This window comes from Oryctolagus cuniculus, chromosome 7 (assembly GCF_051225735.1).
Source record: "Oryctolagus cuniculus isolate XC-2025 breed Fujian yellow rabbit chromosome 7, ASM5122573v1, whole genome shotgun sequence".
In the NCBI taxonomy this organism is placed as follows: domain Eukaryota; kingdom Metazoa; phylum Chordata; class Mammalia; order Lagomorpha; family Leporidae; genus Oryctolagus; species Oryctolagus cuniculus.
The window spans coordinates 60,420,960-60,445,228 of NC_142873.1; the positions used below are offsets into that span (position 1 = coordinate 60,420,960).

Genomic DNA, 24,269 nt, shown 5'->3' on the forward strand with positions numbered 1-24,269 from the left:
TCCTCTTCCAGTCCAGTTCTTTGCTGTGGCCCGGGAAGGCAGTGGAGGATGGCCCAAGTGCTTGGGCCCTGCACCCACATGGAAGACCAGGAGGAAGCACCTGGCTCCTGGCTTCAGATCGGCGCAGCTCACCATCCATAGCGGCCATTTGGGGGGTGAACCAACAGAAGGAAGACCTTTCTTTCTGTCTCTCTCTCTCTCTTTCTCACTAACTCTGCCTGTCAAAAAAAAATGTAAGCTAATGTGAACCTGAGACACACACACACACACACACACACACATACACACACACACAATCATTTAACTTACTTCCTACCTAAAATGATTTCTTTAAATGAAAACATTCCCCATCAACACCTTGAACGTGGACCAAAAATACTCCAATGGCAAAACCCACGGTAACTCTAATGTAATCATCTTCCCACCAAGCATCATCCCACAAAGCATCTCATGTAATGTGTTCTTCAACATGCCCAGGAGTTACCTCCAGGTGAGGGGCTTAAGGCTCAGACTGGCCGGTGCTGCTGGCTGTCCAGTTAGCCTCCACCTTCCGGTTCTTCCTGCCCCCAGGAAAGCCCAGCTGGGTTTGTCTATCCACCCCACATCACCTGGTCCCAGAGGTAGTGGTGAGGGTGGTGAGAAATAGACTTTCATTATGGAGAAATGCCACTTCTTCATTCTCTCTGCCATGGTGCCTGGAGACCCCCTTTTGCCGGGGAGAGAATTCCTGCCCTGGGCCATGCTCCCTCTTTGCAATTTCTAGTTGTGTTCAGGATGTGAAAATTCAGGGGGTAAATTACTTTCAAAGGAACAAGGTTGCCAAAACAGCCATGATGTTCCTACCCAAGGTAAAAGTAAGTCAGTGCTCAATCCGCCGGGATACCTGCCCTGAATGTCTTCTTCTCCATGGCTCACAGCAGGCAGCAAAGACTGAGGGCCTCCATGCTGCTTTCCCAACTCCCCTAAAATGGATGTGTGCGGCTGGAAAGAAATGGAGGTTGCTCTGGTCAATTTTGACAACTCGGACGAAATCCAGGAAGAGTCAGCCTATGCCACCAACTTCGACCCAGCCAGCCCCAGAGGCCGGCCCGGGAGCGGCACCTTCCCCAACTGGAAGATCCTCGTCAGTGACAACACCACCCACGAGACCACCTTCTCCAAGCTCCCAGGGGACTACACAGATCCCCCAGGGCCTGAGCCCGTGGCTTTGAATGAAGGCAACCAGCGGGTGATCATCAACATTGCAGGACTGAGGTTTGAGACCCAGCTCAGAACCCTCAATCAGTTCCCAGAGACCCTCCTGGGAGACCGGGAGAAAAGGATGCAATTCTTTGACTCCATGAGAAATGAGTATTTCTTTGACCGGAACCGGCCCAGCTTTGATGGAATTCTATATTACTACCAATCTGGAGGGAAGATCCGGCGCCCGGCCAACGTTCCCATCGACGTCTTCGCGGATGAGATCTCCTTCTATGAGCTGGGCAGTGAGGCCATGGACCAGTTCCGGGAAGACGAAGGCTTCATCAAAGACCCTGAGATACCGCTGCCCACTAACGACTTCCACCGGCAGTTCTGGCTCCTCTTTGAGTATCCTGAGAGCTCCAGCGCTGCCCGTGCCGTGGCCGTGGTCTCTGTGTTGGTGGTGGTCATCTCCATCACCATCTTCTGCCTGGAGACACTGCCAGAGTTCCGGGAGGACAGGGAGCTGAAGGTGGTCAGAGACCCCAGCCTCAGCACGAACAAGACGGCCTTCCCCCAGACCATGTTCACCGACCCCTTCTTCATGGTGGAGTCCACGTGCATCGTGTGGTTCACCTTCGAGCTGGTGCTCCGCTTCGTGGTCTGCCCCAGCAAGACGGACTTCTTCAGGAACATCATGAACATCATCGACATCATCTCCATCATCCCCTACTTTGCAACCCTCATCACGGAGCTGGTCCAGGAGACGGAGCCCAGCGCCCAGCAGAACATGTCCCTGGCCATCCTGAGGATCATCCGCCTGGTGAGGGTCTTCCGCATCTTCAAGCTGTCCCGTCACTCCAAGGGGCTGCAGATCCTGGGGCAGACGCTGAAGGCTTCCATGCGGGAGCTGGGGCTGCTCATCTTCTTCCTCTTCATTGGGGTCATCCTCTTCTCCAGCGCTGTCTACTTTGCCGAGGTGGATGAGCCGGAGTCCCATTTCTCCAGCATTCCCGATGGCTTCTGGTGGGCCGTGGTCACCATGACAACCGTGGGCTATGGTGACATGTGCCCAATCACCCCAGGGGGAAAGATCGTGGGCACTCTGTGTGCCATTGCAGGGGTCCTCACCATTGCACTCCCCGTGCCCGTCATCGTCTCCAACTTCAACTACTTCTACCACCGGGAGACTGAGAATGAGGAGAAGCAAAACATCCCAGGAGAAATCGACAAGATCCTCAACAGCGTGGGCTCAAGAATGGGCAGCACAGACTCTCTCAGTAAGACCAACGGTGACTGCTCCCCAGAGAAGCCCAGGAAGTGATCAGCCAGGGGCTACTCAGGTCTGTCCCCGCCCAACTCTTGATCTTTCCAAGGACCAAAAGTGATCTCTTGTGACCAACATGCTATCTTTGATTATAAGCTGTTTTAATAAATCCATATTTGAGCTGTGTTTTCTTTTTTTTTTTTAATTTATTTATTTGAAAGGCAGGAAGACAGAAACAAAGGTCTTCCATTTATTTGCTGGTTCACTCACCAAATGCCCACAACAATCAGGGCTGGACCAGGCTGAAACCAGGAGCCACAAACTCCATCTGGTCCCCCATGTGGGTGGCAGGGACCCAAGTACTTGCACCATCACCTGTAGCCTCCCAGGGTGCACATTAACGGGAAGCTGGAATCAAGAGTGGAGCCGGGGCTCAGACCCAGGCACTCTGACCCGGAATGCGGGCTTCCCAAGGTACAGGGGCACCGGTGCACCACGTGTCCACCCAGCTACTTCTTCCCAGCCACTACAGGAAACTTCATTCTCCTCTCCTGAGCGGGGTACTTTGAGTCCCTAGATCAGAAGTGTTGCTGTCACCTGGGAGCGTGGAACTGCAGAGTCCAGGCCTACACAGAGCTACTGCTGAATAAGAATCCACATTTTAACAACATCCCAGGTAATTTATTTGCACACTAAAGATTAAGAAGCACTGACTTGGGTCTTCCTAAGATAAAGCATATGAAAAGGCTAGGGGCTGTGTGAGCGATGAGGCAGAGCTGAGTTGTTTAATAATAATAATAATGTAATGATAATGATGATGATGATGTATACTTGGTCAGCACTGCACACATTTTTCAAAGTGCATTCACTGCATCTCAGTGTAACAGATCTGATTATAATTCCCGCATTGCAGATGAACAAAATCCAGGGGATAGCAGCTTGCCTAAGGTCACCTGAGACAGTGACAGGGTCAGTGCTGCCAAGTCTCCTGCCTGTGAACCTCATGCTGTTTCCACCATTGAAGAAGACGTGAGGCCGGTGCCGCGGCTCACTAGGCTAATCCTCCTACTGCGGCACTGGCATTCTGGGTTCTAGTCCCAGTTGGGGCACCGGTTCTGTCTCAGTTGCTCCTCTTCCAGTCCAGCTCTCTGCTGTGGCCCAGGAAGGCAGTGGAGGATGGCCCAGATCCTTGGGCCCTGCACCCTCATGGGAGACCAGGAAGAAGCACCTGGCTCCTGGCTTCGGATCGGCACAATGCGCTGGCCATAGCGGCCATTTGGGAAGTGAGCCAATGTAGGAAGACCTTTCTCTCTGTCTCTCTCTCACATTGTCTAAATCTGCCTGTCAAAAAAGAAGAAGAAGAAGAAGTAGTAGTGCTGGACCTGGGGGGAGCTGGTGACAGTCGGCTTTTGTAAGACACAGACAGCAAGCCTCTGGACTGGGACACTCTCACTGTGGGGCCCCAGGGTCACAGCCTGGCCTGGGAAAGCCACCCCTTGCCTGCCCCAACCCCCCACTCCTCAGCCCCTTCCTTGGACAGGGGAGGAACAGGCACACTTCCAGGTGCCCTCCACCTGGCCCATGTCCAGGGGTTCACACAAAGCCTGGAGATCCGGAGTGTGATGGTTTGGATATGGTCTGCCCCACCCAAGGTCGTGCTGACACTGATCCCCAATCTGATGGTGCTGAAGGGTTTGGGTCTTCGAGGGCTGATTAAGTAGTGAAGAGGGAATAAGGTTTTTCTCAAGGGAGTGAGCTCTGGCTCTCCTGGGCCTGCGCTGGTCACCCCAAGAGTGAGTTGGGATCGGGGGAGGCTGCTCCACCCCCTCAGCCGCTTCCCAGTGCAGCTCGTTCCTTCCCACTTCTCTCCACGACCCGAGCAGCATGTGACGGTCAAGAAGACGCCAGCGTGGGCTCTTAGCCCTGCAGGACTGGGAGCTAAATAAACCTCTTTTCTGTGTAAATCACTCAGCTTCGGATATTTTCTGACAGCCACAGAAAACAGACTAAGACCCTGGCTGTGGGGAGAACGGGCCCGCCTGGAAGATGGACCAGTGCATCTGCCTCAGAGTTCAGCTCCTCTTAGGTCACCTGGAACTGGCCAGCAGCTTGCAGGGTGTCTGGGGAGGGCTCTGTGCCTTGGAAAAGGCTGTGGGGTGGTTCCCAGAGTCTGGAGTACAGCTGAGGAAGGGGCCCAGGCAGGCCTGGCCCAGTGCCCCCCACACCCTCCCAGCCGGCGGGCGTGGGCTGGCTCCCCTAAACAGGGCTGTGCTGTGACCCCAGGGTGAAGCTGACTCACAGAAGGCCTCCTTTACGTTTGGAGATTTCACATAAAACCTTAATAGGAGAATAAATGAAATAAGGGGAACCAAATCTTGATTATGATGAATCCAGGTCTATGGGGGCAGGGGTAGAATCACATTACTCTTCTATTTTTTAAATTTTCATAACAGAAATTTTTTTAAAAAGATTTATTGGGGCCGGTGCTGTGGTACAGCGGGTTAAAGCCCTGGCCTGAAACACTGGCATCCCATATGGGTGCTGGTTCTAGTGCTGGCTGCTCCTCTTCCGGTCCAGCTCTCTGCTATGGCCTGGGAAAGCAGTAAAAGATGGCCCAAGTCCTTGGGCCCCTGCACCCACATGGGAGACCTGGAAGAAGCTCCTGGCTCCTGGCTTCAGATCGGTACATCTCCGGCCGTTGTGGCCATCTGGGGGGTGAACCAGTGGATGGAAGACCTCTCTCTGTCTCTACCTCTCTCTGTAACTCTGTCTTTCAAATAAATACATAAAAAACAAACAAACAAAAACAACCCAGCCCTCTGAGCAGGGAAAGGAAGGGGTTTCTTCCAGGTGAGGAGGGAGCAGCAGCAACAGCCCACAGGGTGTCCACCCAGCTCAGGGGAAAGCTTCTGTCCACACCCCATGGGACTGCCCTTGCTGGCGGGCAGGACTGCAGGAGGGCGGAGAGAGCCCGAGCCCGCTTCTCTCTGACCCGCCCGCTGCGAAGGGCACAGCGCAGACCTGCCACAGTGAACGAGCCACCTGGACGTCCCTCCCAGTCACACCTGCCTCCCAGCCTCCCTGGAGCAGCCTCCGCCCAGCTCAACGCTCCCCCAGGATGGTAGCAGGTGCACCTTACTCCTGACAAGTCCTGCATGGGCACAGCTGCTGAGCACAGCCCCTCTTGCCAGTGACCACACAGTCTCAGCCCCATCCCAGGAGCCCATCTGTTGACCCCTCCCCCTTGTGGGGTCCCAGAGAATGGGGGAGGGAAGGAAACATCCACTTACACTTGCACTTACCCTGCTCCGTGCTAATTCCAGCTACTTCCAGCCTCCTAAGGAATGAAAGGCATTGCGCCTGCACAGCGGAGCAGAGGGCTCCAAAGGTGCTTTGAAGTGAGAGGCTGAGAGCCGGCCTGGGGCTCCCTGGGGACCGCTGTGGTTGCTCAGCTGGCACGTCCTAGGGACAGGAGGACAACTTGCCTGCAAACACAGGGCTAGAAAAGAGCTGGGGGTGGCAGGGAGCAGGGGAGATGGAAAAAGCGAAGATCAGACAAACTTGTAGTGAATCTCAGGGGACTCGGAGGTAAAAGACTGCCCGGGAAATGTCAGCTCCGCTGCCTGGGGAGGGAACGGAGGTGCCCTCAGGGATTCGGGTGGGGCTTCTGAGCCCTGCGCCTCCTGCTCCCACCCCCACTCTCACCCCAGTGTTCCCATAAACAAAATACAATAGAAATAAGAAGTAACAGCAGATTCCCAAGGTGACTGTGACAACGAAACCAGGTAACAGGTGAGAGGCTTTGATGAACCCTGACAGAGGAGTGCATGGGTGTGGCCTGGCCCCCACCTGGCAGATCCACAATCAGCAATAGTGTGTCAAAGCTGGGTAAACCAGGATGGAAATCCACCTGCTGGGGTTGACTCCTGAAATGAGGCAGGCTCTCAACCCCGGAGTCATAAGTTGACAGTCATAAGTGACAGCACACCCATTCTCTCCTCAAATGCTCACCAGGTCTTCAGGTCATCCCAGCACTGGGCCCTGGGTTCAAGTTAGGGAGGCAGCTCTGGCTGGAGAGCGAAGCCCCAGGATGTCTCCATCAAAGAGGGGGAGGTCCTTTCTCAGGACAGCCTCACCAGCACCGCGGGACGTGGGACTCGCTGCGGGGTGCACACACAGACCGGCCCTGGGGTGCTCTTGTTTCTTTCCTTGGGGATAACTGAGAAGGACGCGTGGCCGGGAGACCTGAGTGGGAGTGTGCCGAGCATGGAAGCCCCTTTTGTTAAAGGCTGAAGTGAGATGGAAGAGCTGCGGCCTTTCCTGTGACACTGAAGGGAGGAAAAAGGGGGAATCTACGATTAAGGACGACTACTGGGAGAAGATAGAGGTCTATGTTCTCATTTACCCTGAAGAGCCGTCTGTAAGGGAAACGCTGAACTCCAACAGGTGGGGGCTTCCTGACCTGCAGAGCGGCTTGGGACACTGGGCTTTCTGGGGAAGCGTAAGCAGAAAACACCGCGTGGGAACTGGAAAGGCAGCACGCGGCAGGAGTCAAGGTCTCGGGGCCCATACGAGAGGTGGAGATTCGAATCCCAGCTCTGCTCTTACGGCCAGGTCACTGGAACCCTCTGAGATCCAATCCTTTCAGCTGTAAATTGAGATCCATTATGCAGATCTGTTAGAACCACCAAGAGAAGCAAATGGGTTGACAAATAGGAGAAAGCACTAAATAAATTGTAGTAGAGGGAAGGATGACCCAGGGGCTTGAGCCCCTGCCACCTACACGGGAGATAGGGATGGAGTTCTGGTCTCCTGGCTTCTGCCTGGCCCAGCCCTGGACATTGTGGGCATTTGGGGGTGAATGAGTAGATGAAAGATAGATCCTCTTCCTCTCTCTCTCTCTCTCTCTCTCTCTCTCTCTCTTCCCCCTCCCCTCCTCCCCTCCCTTTTCTGTGTGTGTGTGTGTGTGTGTATCTTTCCCCCTCTCTCTTTAACTCTGTCTTTCAAATAAATAAAATGAGTCTTTTTTAAAGAGAGAGCGCCACCGGTCTTGCCTCTGTGTGCACCCAGCAGCAAGCCCCAATTCCTGCCAGCTAATGAGGCTGCCTTGGGCAAGGCCATCTCCCTCACAAAGGGCCACATCCTGGGGCTTCACTCTCCACCCAGACCCGGGGCCCAACACTGGCACAACGTCCCTCCTGGGCTGCAGCTCCACTTCCATCCAATGCAGCCACGCATCCCCCGGCAGAGCATGACACCGGGGTGGGAAGCGAGCTTCTCTCCACACCCTTGTGGCCTGGGCTCCTCACCGTCACAGTCCCCTTGTCATTAAGTCTCCAAGGATGAGCTCCCATCTAATGACTTCATGTTAACCACACACATAGAGGGCCTGTCTCCACATGGGGTCACACTCCGGAGGGGAGGGGGAGGCACAACCCAACCCATAGCCTGCCAGACACCTTTGCAAGTGAGGGCACCCATGCACACCTATAGTCACACAGCTGGGATACCTGCAGCTGCTCGCCCTGGTGCCAGAGCCCACATGGGCAGCCAGAGCATCACGCCCAGTGGCCATGGCACAGAGGTCCCTTCCAGACTGTTCAGTGGTTTGAGACGGGGGCGGAGGAAAGATTCCCGGCCAGCAACCTTGACCTCCTACCCCACGCCCTTCCCTGCCACTGCAGATGAGATGAGGGGAGGCAGCAGAGAGGTGCTAGCGGGCTGGGCCAGTCCCCAGAGGGAGCGGCCTCCTCCCCTCCTCTCCTCCTCCCCACTTTCCATCAGAGCAACAAGGAAGCTTCTGGAAACAGCCCCTACCAGTGATGGGTAAAATGAAGCTGCTTTTACTTGAGCCACGTGTGAGATTTCTTCCTGTCCTGGTCCCTGTCCTGCACGCTCAGAGGTCAAGCGCTGACCCCACAGCCAGCCTGCCCCCACTCCCTCCAGCCCTGTGGCTGCAAGGAAGAGAGAGGAGCAAGTATCTGACAGAGGGGCTCATCCCTAGACAGAGCTGAGCCTCAGCCTGGGAGTGACACAGCCGCCCCCACCCCAAGACACCTTGGCGTCTTGCTAAATTCTAAAATCAGGGGTCAGGGGCTTCTCTGCCCGGGGCCAGGTAGATTTTATGGCATCAGTTGTCGGCCATACACAATGATCAACTGAAAAGGGGACCTGCTATGGATTTACTGGATTTCAAGTCCGGCCTGTGGCTGCCTCGGCAAGGCCAGACCAAGGGGTCTCATGGGCCTTACACAGCCCGCAGGCAGCCGCGCCCCGCCCCTGTAAGTGGATTGTTGATGCTTCAGATCCCTGCACTGCAACGGCTCCGAAGTTCAAGTCCAGAGTCCGTGGACATTCTGGACCACACCAGTGCTCAGATGAAGGGAGGAAAGAAGGAAGACAAAGGAAGAGGGCAGATACGAAGACCCGACGGCCTTCCTTGAGAAGACAACATAAAGCATATTGATTGCAAGCCATGCACTGTTCTAAGGCTTTTTTCTTTAAAGATTTATTTGTTTATTTGAAAGTCAGAGTTACACAGAAAGAGAAAGAGAGATGGAGAGAGAGAAAAGTCTTCCATCCACTGGTTCACTCCCTCATTGGCCACAGCGGCCAAAGCTGTGCTGATCTGAAGCCAGGAGCCAGGAGCTTCCTCCGGGTCTTCTCATGCAGGTGCAAAAGTGCAAGGACTTGGGCCACTTTCCACTGCTTTCCCAGGCCATAGCAGAGAGATGGATCAGAAGTGGAGCAGCCGGGACTTGAGCTGGTGCCCATATGGGATGCCGGCACTGCAGGCAGCAGCTTTACCCACTATGCCACAACGCAGGCCCCCTGTTCTAAGGCTTTTAATAGAAGTGAACTAACTTAAGTTCATGACTCTTTACAAGATAGGACCCATGGACTGGTGCTGTGGCATAGCAGGTAAAGCCACCGCCTGCAAAGCCAGCATCCCATATGGGCGCCAGTTTGAATCCCTACTGCTCCACTCCCTATCCAGCTCCCTGCTAACAGCGTGGGAAAAGCAGTGGAAGATGGCCCAAGAGCTTCAGCCCCTGCCACCCATGTAAGACACCTGGAAGAAGCTCTAGGCTTCTGGCTTCAGCCTGGCCCAGTCCTGGTCATTGTGGCCATCTGGAGAGTGAACCAGTTGATGGAAGACCTTTCTCTCTGTCTCCCCCACCCCTGTAATTCTGACTTTCAAATAAATAAGTCAATCTTTAGGAAAAAAAAAGAAAGAAAAGAAAAGGTGGGACCTATGACTATAAATGAAGCAACGGGGCCACAGAGCAATCAGATAATTTGCCCAATTTATGAAATTAAAGTTGTGATCCTGCTGCCGCCCATTAGTGTTTGATGATGCTTTACAGGGGACATCAGCCAGTGCCATGTAGCTAACGGTTTTGAACAACACACACTTCCATCTCACAGCTTCTGTGGTTACCTGAATGTAAGGCTTAGGGCCCCCGCCATGCAGGCATCTACCAGAGCCATAGTCAGCTCAAGCCTCCAGCAGGTGTAGGGAGGTTCCTCCAAGCTCACCCCCATTGCTGGGGCAGAGGGAGGCAGTTCTCTGGCTGTTGGCCATCCTCAGTGCCTCGCCATGTGGACTTCTTCATGGTGCTGCTCTCAACAGGGCAGCTTAGAGGGCACAAGAGAACAAGGAATCCCGTCTCTGCAAGCCAGCTGCAGAAGGGACGCAGCATGGCCAACCTCCAGCTCATGCTTGGGGGGAGGCATGAGCTGAAGGCGGGTTTGCCAGGGGCTTGGGAAGGCCGACAACACAGAGGGTAAAACAGTCATGGGGCGAGAGTTCATCTGCCACAGAGGGGATGCGGCCAGCAGAGGGGAGCGTTCAGATGGGAGGAGCACACGGCAATGGCGCTGTCCGTCTTCCCCATGGGAAAATCAAGGTCTCCCAGCCCCCAGCCCACCCAGACCCATTTCCTGTGATCAAGACACAGTTGCCCTCCTGGTTCCAGCCCATAAGTGCTTCCCAGCACTTCCCAGTGTGCTCACACTCCTCAGATTACAGCAACACTCCCATCTGTAGGTAGTTCTTGCACATTCCAGTGTAACAACTGAGGCAAGAGGAAGGTCAAAGTCACATGGCCCAGTGAGTGACAGGGATGGACCTCAGCTCAGTCTTCTGACAGCCGCAAGTTTATGTAAGCTTTGAAAACTTCATGTATCTAGACAGCACCACCTTGAAGTGAAAGAAGTTCCAGGGAGTGGCACTGTGGCTAAAGACAGTGTCTTCTGGGACTTTGGCTCTCATTTGAGTCTCACCCAGGGTTATCTTATGGTAGAGACCCAGTTTTAGGAGTGATTGGTGTTTTTCTGTAGAAAGTCAGGGCCCAGGCCAGTGCTGTGGTACAGTGGGTAAAGCCGGCTCCTGCAGCATCAGCATCCCATATGGGCACTGGTTCAAGTCCTGGCTGTTCCACTTCCGATCCAGCTCTCTAATATTGAGCCTGGGAAAGCAACAGAAGATGGCCCAAGTGTTTGGGTCCTTGCACCAACATGGGAGACCAGGAAGAAGCTCCTGGCTCTCAGCTTCAGCCTGGTGTTCTGACCCAGCCCTGGCCTACCCTGCGACCATTTTGGGAGTGAACCAGCAGGTAGATCTCTCTGTCTATCTGTCTGTCTGTCTGTCTGTCTCTCTCTCTCTCTCTCTCTCTCTCTCTGTCACTCTGCCTTTCAAATAAATAAATCTTGAAAGAGAGAAAAAAAGAAAGAGAGAGAGGGAGGGAGGAGGGAGGGAGGAAGAAACTAGGAAAGAAAGACCAGCACTGTGGCATAGTGGACTGAGCCCCTGCCTGCAGCACTGGCATCCCATATGGGCTCTGGTTCTAGTCCCAGCTGCTCCTCTTCAGACTCAGCTCTCTGCTATGGCCTGGGAAAGCAGTGGAGGATGCTTGGTCCCTTGTGCCTGCGTGGGAGACCCAGAAGAAGCTCCTGGCTCCTGGCTTCAGGTTGGCTCAGCTCCAGCTGTTGCAGTCATTTGAGGAGTGAACCAGCAGATGGAAGGCCTTTCTCTGTCTCTCCCTCTCTGTGTCTCTGCCTCCCAAATAAATAAATAAAATATTTTTTAAAAAAGAGAAGTTTCACACAATTATTACCTACAGTGAGAACAAAACATGTCTATGTATTTGTCTAAACCAGTGTCAAGGCAGCACCATCTTCCCTGGATGCCTGCTCTTGAAGCCCCAGGGAGGGCTCAGGTGCTGATCCCAGATCCTCAGAGAGCCCTGGGGAGGGACCACCTTTCCAAGCCAATGGAGCTGTGCTTAGGGTCTCCAGGTCCCAGGCCACTGCTGCTTCTCTCTCCTCCCAGCAGGGCTCTGATCCACACCAAGCAGACCGAAAACCAGGACACAGGGTCTGACAAGGCATTTTTCGGGTGCTCATTGGCTGAACCGTCTGGCCAACGGGCACCGGTTTCAGAAGGACAGGCCCTTTCCGGATGCTGCGTGTGACCCCTTGAGAGAACGAGAGGACAGAATATTCAGTGTTAAATGAAAAGTACGGTCCCATCCAGTAAGTCCCGGGAACTCTCACCCTTATCAAGCTCTGAAGATGGTGATGGCGCTTTACCCAGCATCGTACTTCAGTGCCCAGGGCTGGGGGTGCTCCGTGAACACCTGCCAAGGCCCAGGCAAAAGCCCAGCGTATTTGTCCCCCAGGCATCAGCCATGGCCCCCAGCTCTGCTGGAAAGATGCCAGGACCCTGTGTCATTCTTTGCTGCTTTCCTCGCTCGGGAACCTGCAGTGGGGCGGGTGGTTTCCAGTGTCCTTGTGCTATGTCGGAGGAGCTGTGCTGGGTCTCTCCAGGTCCCTGCATCCCTTAGGGTCTAGCAAGTCCCCAAGATGCACAGGGCATTCCTGGTGCAGTTCCAACCCTCGAGGGTGGGGAGGGACTGACAGCAGCAGGGCCTGATGGGGCTGGCAGCCAGGATGGGGAGGGAGGAAGATGCCAGAGGCTGAGTGGTCAAAGGACAGGGCAGGGCTCGGGGCCCACGCACACGTGCTCCAGCCTCTGCAGGGAGCACAGGGGCTGCAGAAAGCCATTCCTCTCCCTCTGGGGTCCACACAAATCCTTACAGCCTGGTGTACGTCCACAGCCAGCCTGCTATGCACCAGTTCAGCAGACGCTCAGATCAGAGGCACGAGTTCCTGAAGCCTGCCTGATCCCCAGCCCTCTCTCTGCCTCACTGCTTACATCTGGGGCTCCTGTGAATGATGTGAACTCACGAAAACCCTGGAGGATTCTCCGTTCTTCTCATATATCCACAGCCAGCAGTGACACACCCCTTAAGGTACTGGAACTCAAGCCAAAGCACCTGCTGCAACCTGGGCCGTCAGCATCTCTGTGGCGGGAGTAGAGGCCAGAGACCACCCACCAGGGAGATGCAGAGGGGTCCAGAGGCACTGTGAGAGAAGCCTGAGCACCCAGACGTCCAGCAGCCCACAAGCTGCTTCTTCACTTGGAAGTTACCCTGCCAGCGAGACATGCACCCCAAGAAGCTGATGCTGGGAAGCCTGGCTGAGATCCGGGTCTCACGGGGGAGGCCTGGGTCACAGGACTTCCCAAGCAAGACCTCAAAGCTGCAGGAGGTATGGCCGGTGCCACACAGGAGGCCCGTCTCCAGAATCCTGTTATTCCCTTTCACAAGCCCTAGACACGGGGCTCCAAGGTCACGGTGATTCTTATCTCAGTGCTAATCAGAGCCCTCTGGGGAAAAACGGTGCTCTCAAGTTCCACAACTTGTGCCAGAGGAGAGGACAAGGAGTCGGGGGAGGGGGGCAATAGGAGCTCAGGGATGGAGATTCGACCTTGGCTTGGAAGGGACCAAGGCCTTCAGTCTTGGAGGTGGGTGGGGCAGTGAGCATCATCAAAAAAGAGGCACAATGCCAGCAGGCAGAATGGGGAGACAGGGTGTCTACATGGTACCCAGCTGCAGCCCCACTGCTGGCCCAGAAACTCCATGGGGTGTCTAATGGGCCAGACCTTGGAGGAATTCCTAGCTCCCTGGTGGAGTGACGGCTATTCTACTTGCCTGCTAGGTTAATGCTGTCCCCAAACCCCTGAGGCGCACACAGCAGGCACATCCTTCCAGGCTAGCACCAGATCAAGATGAAATTCTGATATTAGTGGATAATCCAGAAAGATCTGCCAACCACAGGGATGTCCAAAGGGAGGGACCACATCCCCTGTGTCCTGTGCCCCATGCACAAACTGCAACTGTGTCCTGCATGAAGGGGACACTTAGCCCATTCTATTCATATTTGGCCACTGCCCCAGTGTTCCCCCAGAGGCTAGGAGGAAATGTCCCAGGATATAGAAAAGGTGCACAGGGCTGGCATTTGAAATTCAGTCACTAGAGGGCGTTCCAGGACTAGAGTTGACTCCTGGGCAACCCTGGCCTAGGTCTTGTGGTTTTCAGCAGAACAGTTGGGAGTTTGCTTATTCATTCAGCATACATCCAAGCACTAAGTGTTGTAAAGGATACAAAATTATTGATATGTGACTCAGTTTTCTCTAGGAAGATAAACAGCATAAGGATAAAGCCACCACCTGCGATGCCAGCATCCCATACGGGTGCTGGTTTAGTCCTGGCTGCTCCACTTCCGACCCAGCTCCCTGCTGATGCTCCTAAGAAGGCAGTGGGAGATGGCCCCACTACTTGGGCCCCTGCACCCATGTGGGAGACCTGGAAGAAGCTCCTGGCTCCTGGCTTCGGTCTGGCCCAGCTCCGGTTGTTGCAGCCATCTGAGGAGTGAACCAGCATATGGAAGATCTCTCTGTGTCTGGTCCTTTCTTCATAAGTCTGTCTTTCAAATGAATAAATAAATCTTTTTTTTTTTAAAGATAAGCAACATAAGCAAACAAGAGTGTCTCCATATTTACCCACTAGTAACTTCCCTTCCTTAAGGACTGATGGGTTTTGTGTGCATGGCCAACTCCTCTTCCAAACCTCTACCCAAATGTCACCTGCACCCAGAGCCCTCGGCCCTACCCTCTGAAGCTCGGTCTTCCCAATCCTTCCCCCATCCCCACTTTCCCAGAATGCCACACCTTGGGCGCTGTTACTATTGCCGTGTCCCAGGGTGGAGGTGGGGAGGAGGAGCTGTGTGTACCAATGGATGCGGTGCCTAGAACAGGGCCTCCTACATGGGGGGACTCAATATATCATATCACGAACAGGACAGGTGGTGGTAATAACCAGCCTTAAGTCAGGTGAGGGGCTGGGGGCCAGCTGGCCAGTATTCTTATAGATTTGGGGTGAGGCTCACATTCAGTAGGGGCTGTCTCAGAGGTGGGGCCTGTAAGCGGATCTTGAAGGATGAGAGCCGTTCACGGAGTAGGGTCAGGAAAGGGGCACAGCGGGCAAAGGGCAGGCATTAGCAAAGGCTCCGAGGCCAGGCCTGCGGGGTGTTGGGCACATGTGCAGCAGGAGAGAGCAGCTGTCCCTCTGGGTCTGAGCAGACCCCACCTCCTCCAGGCAGCCCCTGCATGCTGTAGCCAGGACCAGGGCTACTGGACAGCAGCCGGGCTCTGTCCCTCTGCCCGTCCTGGGCTCTTCCCTCACCTAGAGTACCAGTGGCCTGCTTCTGCTCTTGGGCTGGGTTTCATTTGCCTTCGTTAGTGTCTGAGGCTTCCTGACATGGGGCAGCCTCTGCCACCCCTGTCTCAGTTTCATTCTCCCTTCTGCTGCTGGGAGGAAACACGAAGCACAGCCCAGGGAAAACAATCCATCATTATGTCATAACATTTCCATTTCAAAGACTTCCTTTCCAAGCTTCTCCACGGCCAAAAAGCTTCCTCTCATTAGCATGAGAACTGGCAGGGAACTGTGTGACACAGGAGGGAGAAGGGCTGGAAACAGGGCCCCCCCCAAACCGGGCCTGAGGCCTTTGCCTGCCTCTACCTAGGCAGGAGCAGGGTGGGCACATGAGCGTGTGTGTGTGTGTGCGCGCGCGTGCACACACACACGCGCATGCATATGTGTGCATGCACCTATGCACACATGTGTACATGCGAACATGCGTATCAGTGCTCACATTTCTGTGAGCTCTCGTGATTCTCAGTGATCATTAGCTGCACCTCTCGCAGATGTGCCAGCCTCAGACCCTGGCCGAGCCTGCGCGGTGGCTGCGCCGAGGGCCACACTGGCTGCTGAGGAGAGAGGAAGGAGGCGGGTGCTGTTGGTCAGGCAGATGCGGAAGCGAATAACCACAGTGTGATAAATGCTGATGCAAGGATCGCTGTGGAGCAGCAAGGAGGCAGAGCTGGGGTGAGGGGCTCCTCTCCCGGGAGGGGGCCTCGGGAGGAACAGCCCACAGGTCAGAGAAAGCAGGAAGGGATTGGGCAGCAGGATGGGGGGGGCAGGACACCCTGCTGGGTGTGGGGTGTGGCCCCGGGGCAGAAAGACAGGACCCCATGGCCTCCCAGGTTTCCCCTGCAGTGGGCACTCCGGCTGCCTTGGCCTCACCTGCAGAGGGAGCTGTTGAGAGACAGGGCAGTGAGCTGGCCAGGCCCGCAGAGCCCTTGCAGCCTCACAGCCCCTCCATGGCCCCCAGCCTCCCTCTCTCCTCGCTCGGCCAGCAACCCACAGGTGCAGCTGGCCCCTTCCCAGGGCCTCTTCACCCTGACCCCTCCTGGCAGAAACCCCAAGACCCTCAAGGTAGCCTGCGCACCATCGCCCCTCCAGGGTCTTCCCACATGAAGCATGAAGCGTGCTGACTCCTGGGAACCTCCCTCACCAAATCCTTCCTTCCTTCCTTCCTTCCTTCCTTCCTTCACTCATTCATTCATTTTCACTCGTTCATCCATACTTCCTGGGGCATTCCATGGGTTTGGCTCCCAGATATCAAAATGAGAGGGGCAGTGACCGTGCCCATCAGGGCCACAGTCAAGGAAATAAATGTCACAGTGGTAAGCACCCAGCCTGGCCAGGAGCAGACAGAAGAGATGCAGATGGAAGGATGACTAAATGCCAGATGGAGGGGCTGGGGTGTGGAGAACATTCCAGAAGCAGAACCGCGGCCACAGGGGTGTTGGGCTGCCCACGCCACCTGCTGCCACACAGGCCCATCTCACTGTCCCCTCACAGATGGCCACCAGGGTCAGGTGGGCTGGGGTACTGGAGTGGGAGGCATTTGATCCCAGCCTCACGTGTGTGCAAGTCATCCTATTTAGATTTTCCACATCCTCTCCAACTGAGGTTTGGGTACTTAAAATACAGTTGTTACATGTAAACCACCGAAATACTAACACATTTTGGTAAGCTCATTCGTCATCTTCTTTCTTTTTTTACCCTACAAGAAGACTAAAAATAATAAAGGTGGCCCAGTTCTGTCTTGCCCTTGGCAAACAGGCAATATAGGTCCTTGGCAAGAAAAGTGCAACCAAGAGATGTCGCCTGCAGCCAGCACTGACTCCTGGGCCCTGCGCCTGGCAGCCTGACCCAGGAAGCTCCTCTGTCCTTGAGTTCCCGGCTGTCCTCGTGTGGCCTCCGCCCCCAGCCCTGCCAGGCTCCTCGGCTCAGCCTGGTGCCGCAGCCTGGGCCCTTCCTCCCTCCCCTCAGCGCACCGAGCCCTGCTCCTGCCCTGCTGGCTGCAGGCAGCAGCTCCGCTGCCCCGGGGTCCTTCGCCTTGTCTTCCTTAGGTACAGCTGAGAAAGCCCACAGGAGATCGAAACCCTACCCCTGTCATGTACAAGCAGGGCCCAGCCTCGTGTCTGGCCCCCTTAGCCCCAGCTGCCCTTGCCTGTCCTTATCAAAAGGAACTCAGTGACTCGCGGCTGTGATGCAGCTGGCCTGCACACTTCTAACCCCCGGAAGTCACCTGCTCCTCCAACAGATAAGAACCTTGATGGCTGGCGCTGTCCCGGGGTGCTTTGTGTAGGGGAACTCCAGGGCCAGGCAGAGGGCAGCTGCCACCTGCACACAACCCCTAGACCAGCTGGAGCCCACCTGGCCCCATAACTTCCCTAAGGAGCACAGCATCGCTGACCAACCAAAGGAGGGTCACGGGTACCACTGACCGACCAGGAACCTGGACACGAGCTGATCACGCACCTCTCAATGTCAGTCTCTAAGGACCTTCACCCCTAACTCCTCAGGGAACCCGGAAATTAAGCAATGGCTGCCCAGCCCCTTGCTCTGAATAAACACCTGCTTTCTTCCCCCACCCGACGTCAGTGATCAGCTTTCTGGGCACTGAGCGAACAGACTCAGTCTGGGGGTTCCACAGCAACCAGTTTGGGGTGTTGTTTCGGCAACAGTTGGCGACCACGAAGTGACTACGGTCCCGAGTGGGCTTCTTGCCCATGGCACACCAGCCCCTGGCCCACAGTCACCCTTGGGTCCTGTATTGCAGCTGCCTGAACGTCTGTTTGTTTCAGAGACAGCCTCAAGTAGGTGTTGACCAGGGGTCGTCGGCCTAAGGCGCTTGTTGGGTGGAAGAAGCAAGGCTTAAATTCAGCTTAGCAGCTAGAGAGACGTCCTTGGTGTGTAGCAATCTCGTGCAGGACGATGCCAAGGTAACATCTCTTGTATTCCGGGGTAGCAGCTCTCAAGCTAATTCGGTTCAGCTGTGACTGGACAGTGGCTTTAAAGGATCTCTCCCTCTTGGAGCCAGAGAGAGCACTGCCTTGAGAAACTGCCTTGAAACTTGCCAAACTCGCTTTGTAACCGGGTTTAACAGACCCAGCACCATAGCAATGAGTGATCAGAGTGATCAGAACTCTGTTCTTACAGCCCCCTAGGGTGGATTTTGCAAAATCAAGGAATTTTGGTTTAAAGCTAGGAAAGAAAAAGATGGTGTTTCACAGCTGCACTGCTTGACCTAACTCCCTGAGGTTGAACGAAACGGCCACTTAACAGAGGTCTGGTTTATGCCACTGTGTTCCCGCCAGAGATGTTTTGTGAAAAGAAAATGGGAGTGAGCTCTATGTATGCGAGCTTTTGTGCTGTTATCCCATCGCGAGACAATGCACGGTGGTTCAGGAAAATCATGTCAAGCCAAGTGCCTGTTGATTCACACAATTTAAGTAAAATTTTGATAGGTAATCTGCTTTATATTTGTTTGAAAAAGAAATTAAGATATTTTCAAAATTGCTAACATATGTTTCGGCCTGTGTTTGCAGGTCAGAAAATGTTATATTATTCTTGCTAGTCATTTGAAATAGTAAAAATGTAATTTTGACCAAAGAACACATTATCAGATGAAGATATAATACTCATTGTGTTCTGCGCACTAAGTACAATGAACTAGGCCTTAGAGTTTTCTTTGACAGGAAAATGATTTCAAACGGTAGCCATGCTTATCTTACGTCTATTTCTTAAATCATCTAGTACAGCTCCTAAGTATAAATTGGGTAAGGGTAAATGAGATAAATGTTTCTAAATGTAAACCTAAGTACTCTTAGTGTCTTACAGTCTATGAAAAAAAAAAAAAACCTATTTGGGTTTGTTAACAAATATGTTTCTGTAAGTTGTCCATACATGATGAATAATTCAAGACTACTTATAAGTGACTAAGGTTGAAATCTGATATGTTCTTTGACTTAGAAAATGTCTTCATTTGGAGATTATTTCAAAATGTAAGTCAAGGAAATTAGCAGATGGGCAAAAAAAAAAAAAGTTGCCAGCATGAAAATGTGTTCTTGGTGAGGAAGGTTATGAAAGAAAGAAAAGGTTTTAAATAAAGAAAGGGCACTGCTTGTAAAAGTTTTGGTCCTCAGGAGAATGGCTGCATCACTCCAGGCTGGAAAGGGAAGGATCAGACCATCCACCACAAGATTTGAGTAAACTTGCAGGAGCAGCGAGGGAGTCACAGACGGTGTGAGAGGGATAAATCTCGTAAGATCTGTGTGTGATAGAGTGACCATCATTCTTAAAATGTTGTTTACAGTGTTTTCTTAAAAGATAGCATTAATACCAAAGGTATAGTGACAGAATTAGAATCTGATCCTCTGTTAAAGCAACAAAGTTTTAAATATATATAAATGTTATATCGAAATATCTGGAAATAGTCTTGATCTCGAATTTCGAAATTAAAAAAAAAAAAAACGCACCATCTCCCTTTAATAGCCTCTGTTTGCTTGGTGACTCTGTCAGCTTTCTGGCCAGCTGAAGTAAGAGGTGTTCTCTTCCAGGGTTCCGACCCTGGTACGTTGGTCCACGTTATGAGACGATTTTCTGTGCTAACTCTTTTGTTCAAGTTCTTAGCCAGTGACTGGCCAGGGGAACACACACTCTATGTTTTACCAAGGCAGCCTCGTGTGTTCTCTGCTGTCTTTGCTGAGTTCTGTTTGTTTGGAAAGAGCTGAGTTTTAAAATTTTTAGTTAAGGGTGTTTTGGGATATGTACTTATTTTGAAATATTTGCATGATCGCTTTATAATTATTTACCAATCTGATTACAACATTCCGACTACATGGATGGATATTACTTCACGATGGGGAGGAATCTTATTTTGACCAGATAGTTAAAGGCCTCCCTGAGCATCAAGAATCTAAACCCTTCTGACTTTGAGATTTCCAGCTGGTCCCCTGGAAATGTCAAAGGATATATCTGTCAGCCTATCGAGATAATAACTAATCTGGCTTCTCGGGTTGTATGGAAGGTAGCGTCAAGATGTGAAGTCATCCTAGAAATCATACAAAACCTAGAGCCCTGTGAAGGTCCTGTAGTGTGGTATCAGTTACGATGCTTTTCTTGATAAAAAAAAAGGCCCAGAGGCCTAAAAGGGATGAGGTTTCATAAAATCCTTTGAGTGCTTTCTAAAACACTGTATGGAATGAACATAAATGGCTTTCCTTGTCAATTCACGAGTTTTATGATTTTATAGCCATGGTGATTTGGAGTCTTTTGTCTCTTTTCTCCAGAAACACTTGCATGCAGATCTGTGGAGAAGACTCTAACCAATGTTCTTGAATGCAGGCTTCTGACAGCATTAAGAGCAATGGACTACATAAGAAGTTCCAGAAAAAAAATGAAAAATGAAAAAAAGAAAAAGAACTATGAAGTCCACAGAGCTGCTAATGGAGATCAAACAAAAATTAGTTGCAAGACATTGAATTAATTCATAAAATTTGTGGACTTGTATTTTTTACTTAAAATATTGTTGGCTCTATATTAAAATGTTTTCTAGGGTCAGGAAAACTTTTTCTTGTGATTTCTATCATTTCAGGGCTTTGGGAGAGTTTTGTGGGTGAATGAAAGTGTTTATCTTATTATCCTAATTGCTCTAAAATGCAAAGACTTTTCTGAGGCTTTTGGTTTCTTTGATTGGATGACTTCAGCTAGAACCTGATCTTGTCATGATAGAATAGATTTGGAAACATTGGCATAACTAAAATTACACACAGACTACTTGGCATCAAAGGTTCCTAGCCTTGCAGTCCCTGAATGGGGATGCCACTGCTCAGTAGGCCCTAAAATTTCAAAAATTTAGGAATTGAAGTCTGCCTTGCATTGACCTTTCAACTTTCAGAGTTTGTAAATCTGAGGTTATTCCGTGCCCTTAATGTAAAAGAGACCATCAACAAACCTTAGCACACCTTTTTTTTGTTTGTTTGTTTGTTGTTTTTTTTTTTTTTTTTGGACAGTGAGAGAGAGAGACAGAGACAGAGAGAAAGGTCTTCCTTTTGCCGTTGGTTCACCCTCCAATGGCCACCGCCAGCGCACCGCGCTGATCCGATGGCAGGAGCCAGGTGCTTCTCCTGGTCTCCCATGGGGTGCAGGCCATCCTCCACTGCACTCCCAGGCCACAGCAGAGAGCTGGCCTGGAAGAGGGGCAACAGGGACAGAATCCGGCGCCCCAACCGGGACTAGAACCTGGTATGCCGGCGCCGCAAGGCAGAGGATTAGCCTAGTGAGCCGCTTCCCCTAGGATACAGAAAAGGCTTTCTTTGGGTTCGAGGAAGACAGAAAAAATATATACAAAGGTCTGCCAGTTCCCCAAGCGTGGGCTTTATAGCCAGCCCTGGTCTGTCTTCCTTTGGTGTGGTGACATTCTATCTTTGTTTTAGAGCGAGGGCTGGAGGGTGATTTTGCTCCGTAAGACACTGACAAGTAATATTCGGCCCGTCCGAAAATGACAGTGCTACACACTCCGTCTTCAGCAACAGCTCTAGTCCTGCTCGGAACTGCAAGTCTCCTGCTGGGAACAGTGGCTTTCCTTTAGGTCTGGGGGTGCTCGTGTGGGGTGGCCTTACCGCTGCAGGGGAACAGTGACACATCGGCAAGATTACGTTGTGCAGAGGCCGGCTGGGCCGAACGCTGTCGTGACGCCGCGGATCTCCGCCGCTAAACCTGGGACTGGGAAGTTTCCTGACAACGTCCTCTCGCCTGATCCTGAAAACACCCCACCTCGCCCCGTAAACAGCATGAAGCAGTCACGGGATCATAGTGCCTCAGGATTAAGGAGTAACAAGAAATACGGGCACTGAAATTGAACCCTTACAATATGAAAGCAGGACCCAGCCTCGTGTCCAGGATCTCCTTGCCTGCCCTTTATCTAAAGGAATTCACTGACTTGAGGCAGAGATCCAGCTGGACTGCACACTTCTAATCATTGGAAGTCATTTGCTTCTGCAAGAGATAAGAACCTAGAGGGGCCGGCGCTGTGGCATAGCAGGTAAAGCTGCCACCTGCAGTGCTGACATCCCATATGGGCGCCAGTTCCAGTCCTGGCTGTTCCTCTTCTGATCCAGCTCTCTGCTATGGCCTAGAAAAGCAGTAGAAGATGGCCCAAGTCCTTGGGCCCCTGCACCCACATGGGAGACTTGGAAGAAGTTCCTGGCTCCTGGCTTCAGATCGGTGCAGCTCTGGCTGTTGCAGCCAACTGGAGAGTGAACCAGCAGATGGAAGACCTCTCTCTCTCTCTCTCTCTGCCTCTCCTCTCTCTGCCTCTCCTCTCTCTATGTAACTCTGACCTTCAAAATATAAATAAATCTTTAAAAAAGAAAAAGAAAAAAAATGAACCTTGATGGCCAGCACTGTCCTAGAGTGGTTTGTCTAGGGGAACTCCAGGGCCTGGCAGAGGGTGGATGCCACCTGCACGCAACCCCAGACCAGCTGGAGCCCACCTGGCCCCATAACTTCCCTAAGGAGCACAGCATCGCTGACCAACCAAAGGAGGGTCACGGGTACCACTGACCAACCAGGAACCTGGACACGAGCTGATCGCGCACCTCTCAGCCCCAACGTCAATCTGTAAGAACCTTCGCCTTTAATTCTGGGGAGCCTGGGAATGAAGCAATAATTGCTGGCTCCTTTCTCCACACTTTGCAATAAACACCTGCTTTCTTCCCTGACCCCAACATCAGTGATCGGCTTTCTAGACGTCAGGTGAGTGGACCCAGTTTGGGGGTTCCACAGCGATGCCTCTGACCAGTTTGGGCTGCTGTACAGCAACAAGACTCCCCCAGCACAATTATTCTGCACGTGCAGCAGAGAAAGAAGCCAACCCTGCACCACTCCCACTCCTCTCCATCAGCCAGTCTCCTTTGTGAATCGTCACCCCAGACCTGTCCCTTTAGGATCCTGAATGGTCTGCCTGCCCCCTGCCCAGCTGCTCATAGGACAAGCCTGCTACCAGGATTGAGGGGGCAGGGACTAGACAGGGAGATGGCCCCCCACCCCTTTTACGAAGGTGTCACTTTATGTCCGACCACTCTGCTGCGGGTGGTGAACTGGAGGGGGCAAGGCTGGCCGTGATTTAGGAAACAGAAGCCTGCACAGTTGTTCTCTCCAGCCGACAGCACGCACAGAAGCTCCCCAAGAAGCTTGACTGCCTGACCCCACGGCAGCTGAGGCCAAGAGCATCATGGCTGAGGGAAGCCACCCCAGGCCCCCGCCCACCTCGTCCTGGCCACCTGGTGCCCGGGAAGGAGCACGAGGCCCTGGGAGCCAAAGCATCTGCTCATCGCTCGCCGCAGCCCTCCTTGCAGTCCCAGTGCTGGGGTCTGGCCTCGATGGTCGGCCCCTGGAGCCAGGTTGACACAAACCTGTCCTCAGTAACGCAGCTGCTCTCTGAGCGCTGGCAGGTGGTTCTGAGTCTTCATTAGCACCGGACTCTCTTTTTTTAAAAGATTTATTTATTTATTTGAAAATTAGAGTTACAATGAGAGATGGAGAGAGAGAGAGAGAGAAATCCATGTGCTGGTCCACTCCCCAGATGGCCACATGGCTAGCACTGGGCCAGGCCGAAGCCAGGAGCTTCCTCCAGGTCTCCCATGCAGGTACAGGGACCCAAGCACTTGGGCCATCTTCCACTGCTTTCCCCGGCCATAAGCATAGAGCTGGATTGGAAGTGAACAGCTGGGACATGAAGTAGCACCCGTATGGAATGCCAGCATTGCAGGTGGCAGCTTTACCTGCTACACCACAGTGCCGGCCCCTGGACTTTGCCCAAGGAAAATGGCCAGCTCAGGGCCTGAGGATCTGCCCCTGACCTCCTTGCCTGGCCCATCCTGTGTCTTCCAGTGCCAATGAGAAAAGATGGACAACATTTTTCTCCATGGACCAAGCGTTCTCCATGCAACCCCACTGCACCAAAGCCTTGTGTCTCATCCCCAGGTACAAGAAAGCCTTGTCCTACCAAGGTCTCTCTCCATCTTGTACCCTTTTCCCAGAAAGATCTAGGACATACTAGGGCTCAGACAGGTATTCCCCACCTCTACAAGAGTCCCACCACTGACTGTGTCCCCCCAGCCTCCACTCCCCTCTCTGCCACTGCCCCACCCCTAGAGAAGTGCAGGGCTTCGGCCCCAAAGAGGACAAGGGCAGGCGAGCCTTGCAGAGCTGTTTAC

General features: G+C 52.9%; 1 protein-coding gene across 1 annotated transcript; it reads left to right on the top strand.

Moving 5' to 3' along the window:
* Positions 1-334: 334 nt before the first annotated feature.
* KCNA10 (potassium voltage-gated channel subfamily A member 10) lies at positions 335-2,503 on the top strand. The gene is given in 1 exon segment (NM_001082676.2): positions 335-2,503. A coding segment is annotated over 1 exon segment (1,536 nt). The 5' UTR covers positions 335-967.
* The last annotated feature ends 21,766 nt before the right edge of the window (positions 2,504-24,269 follow it).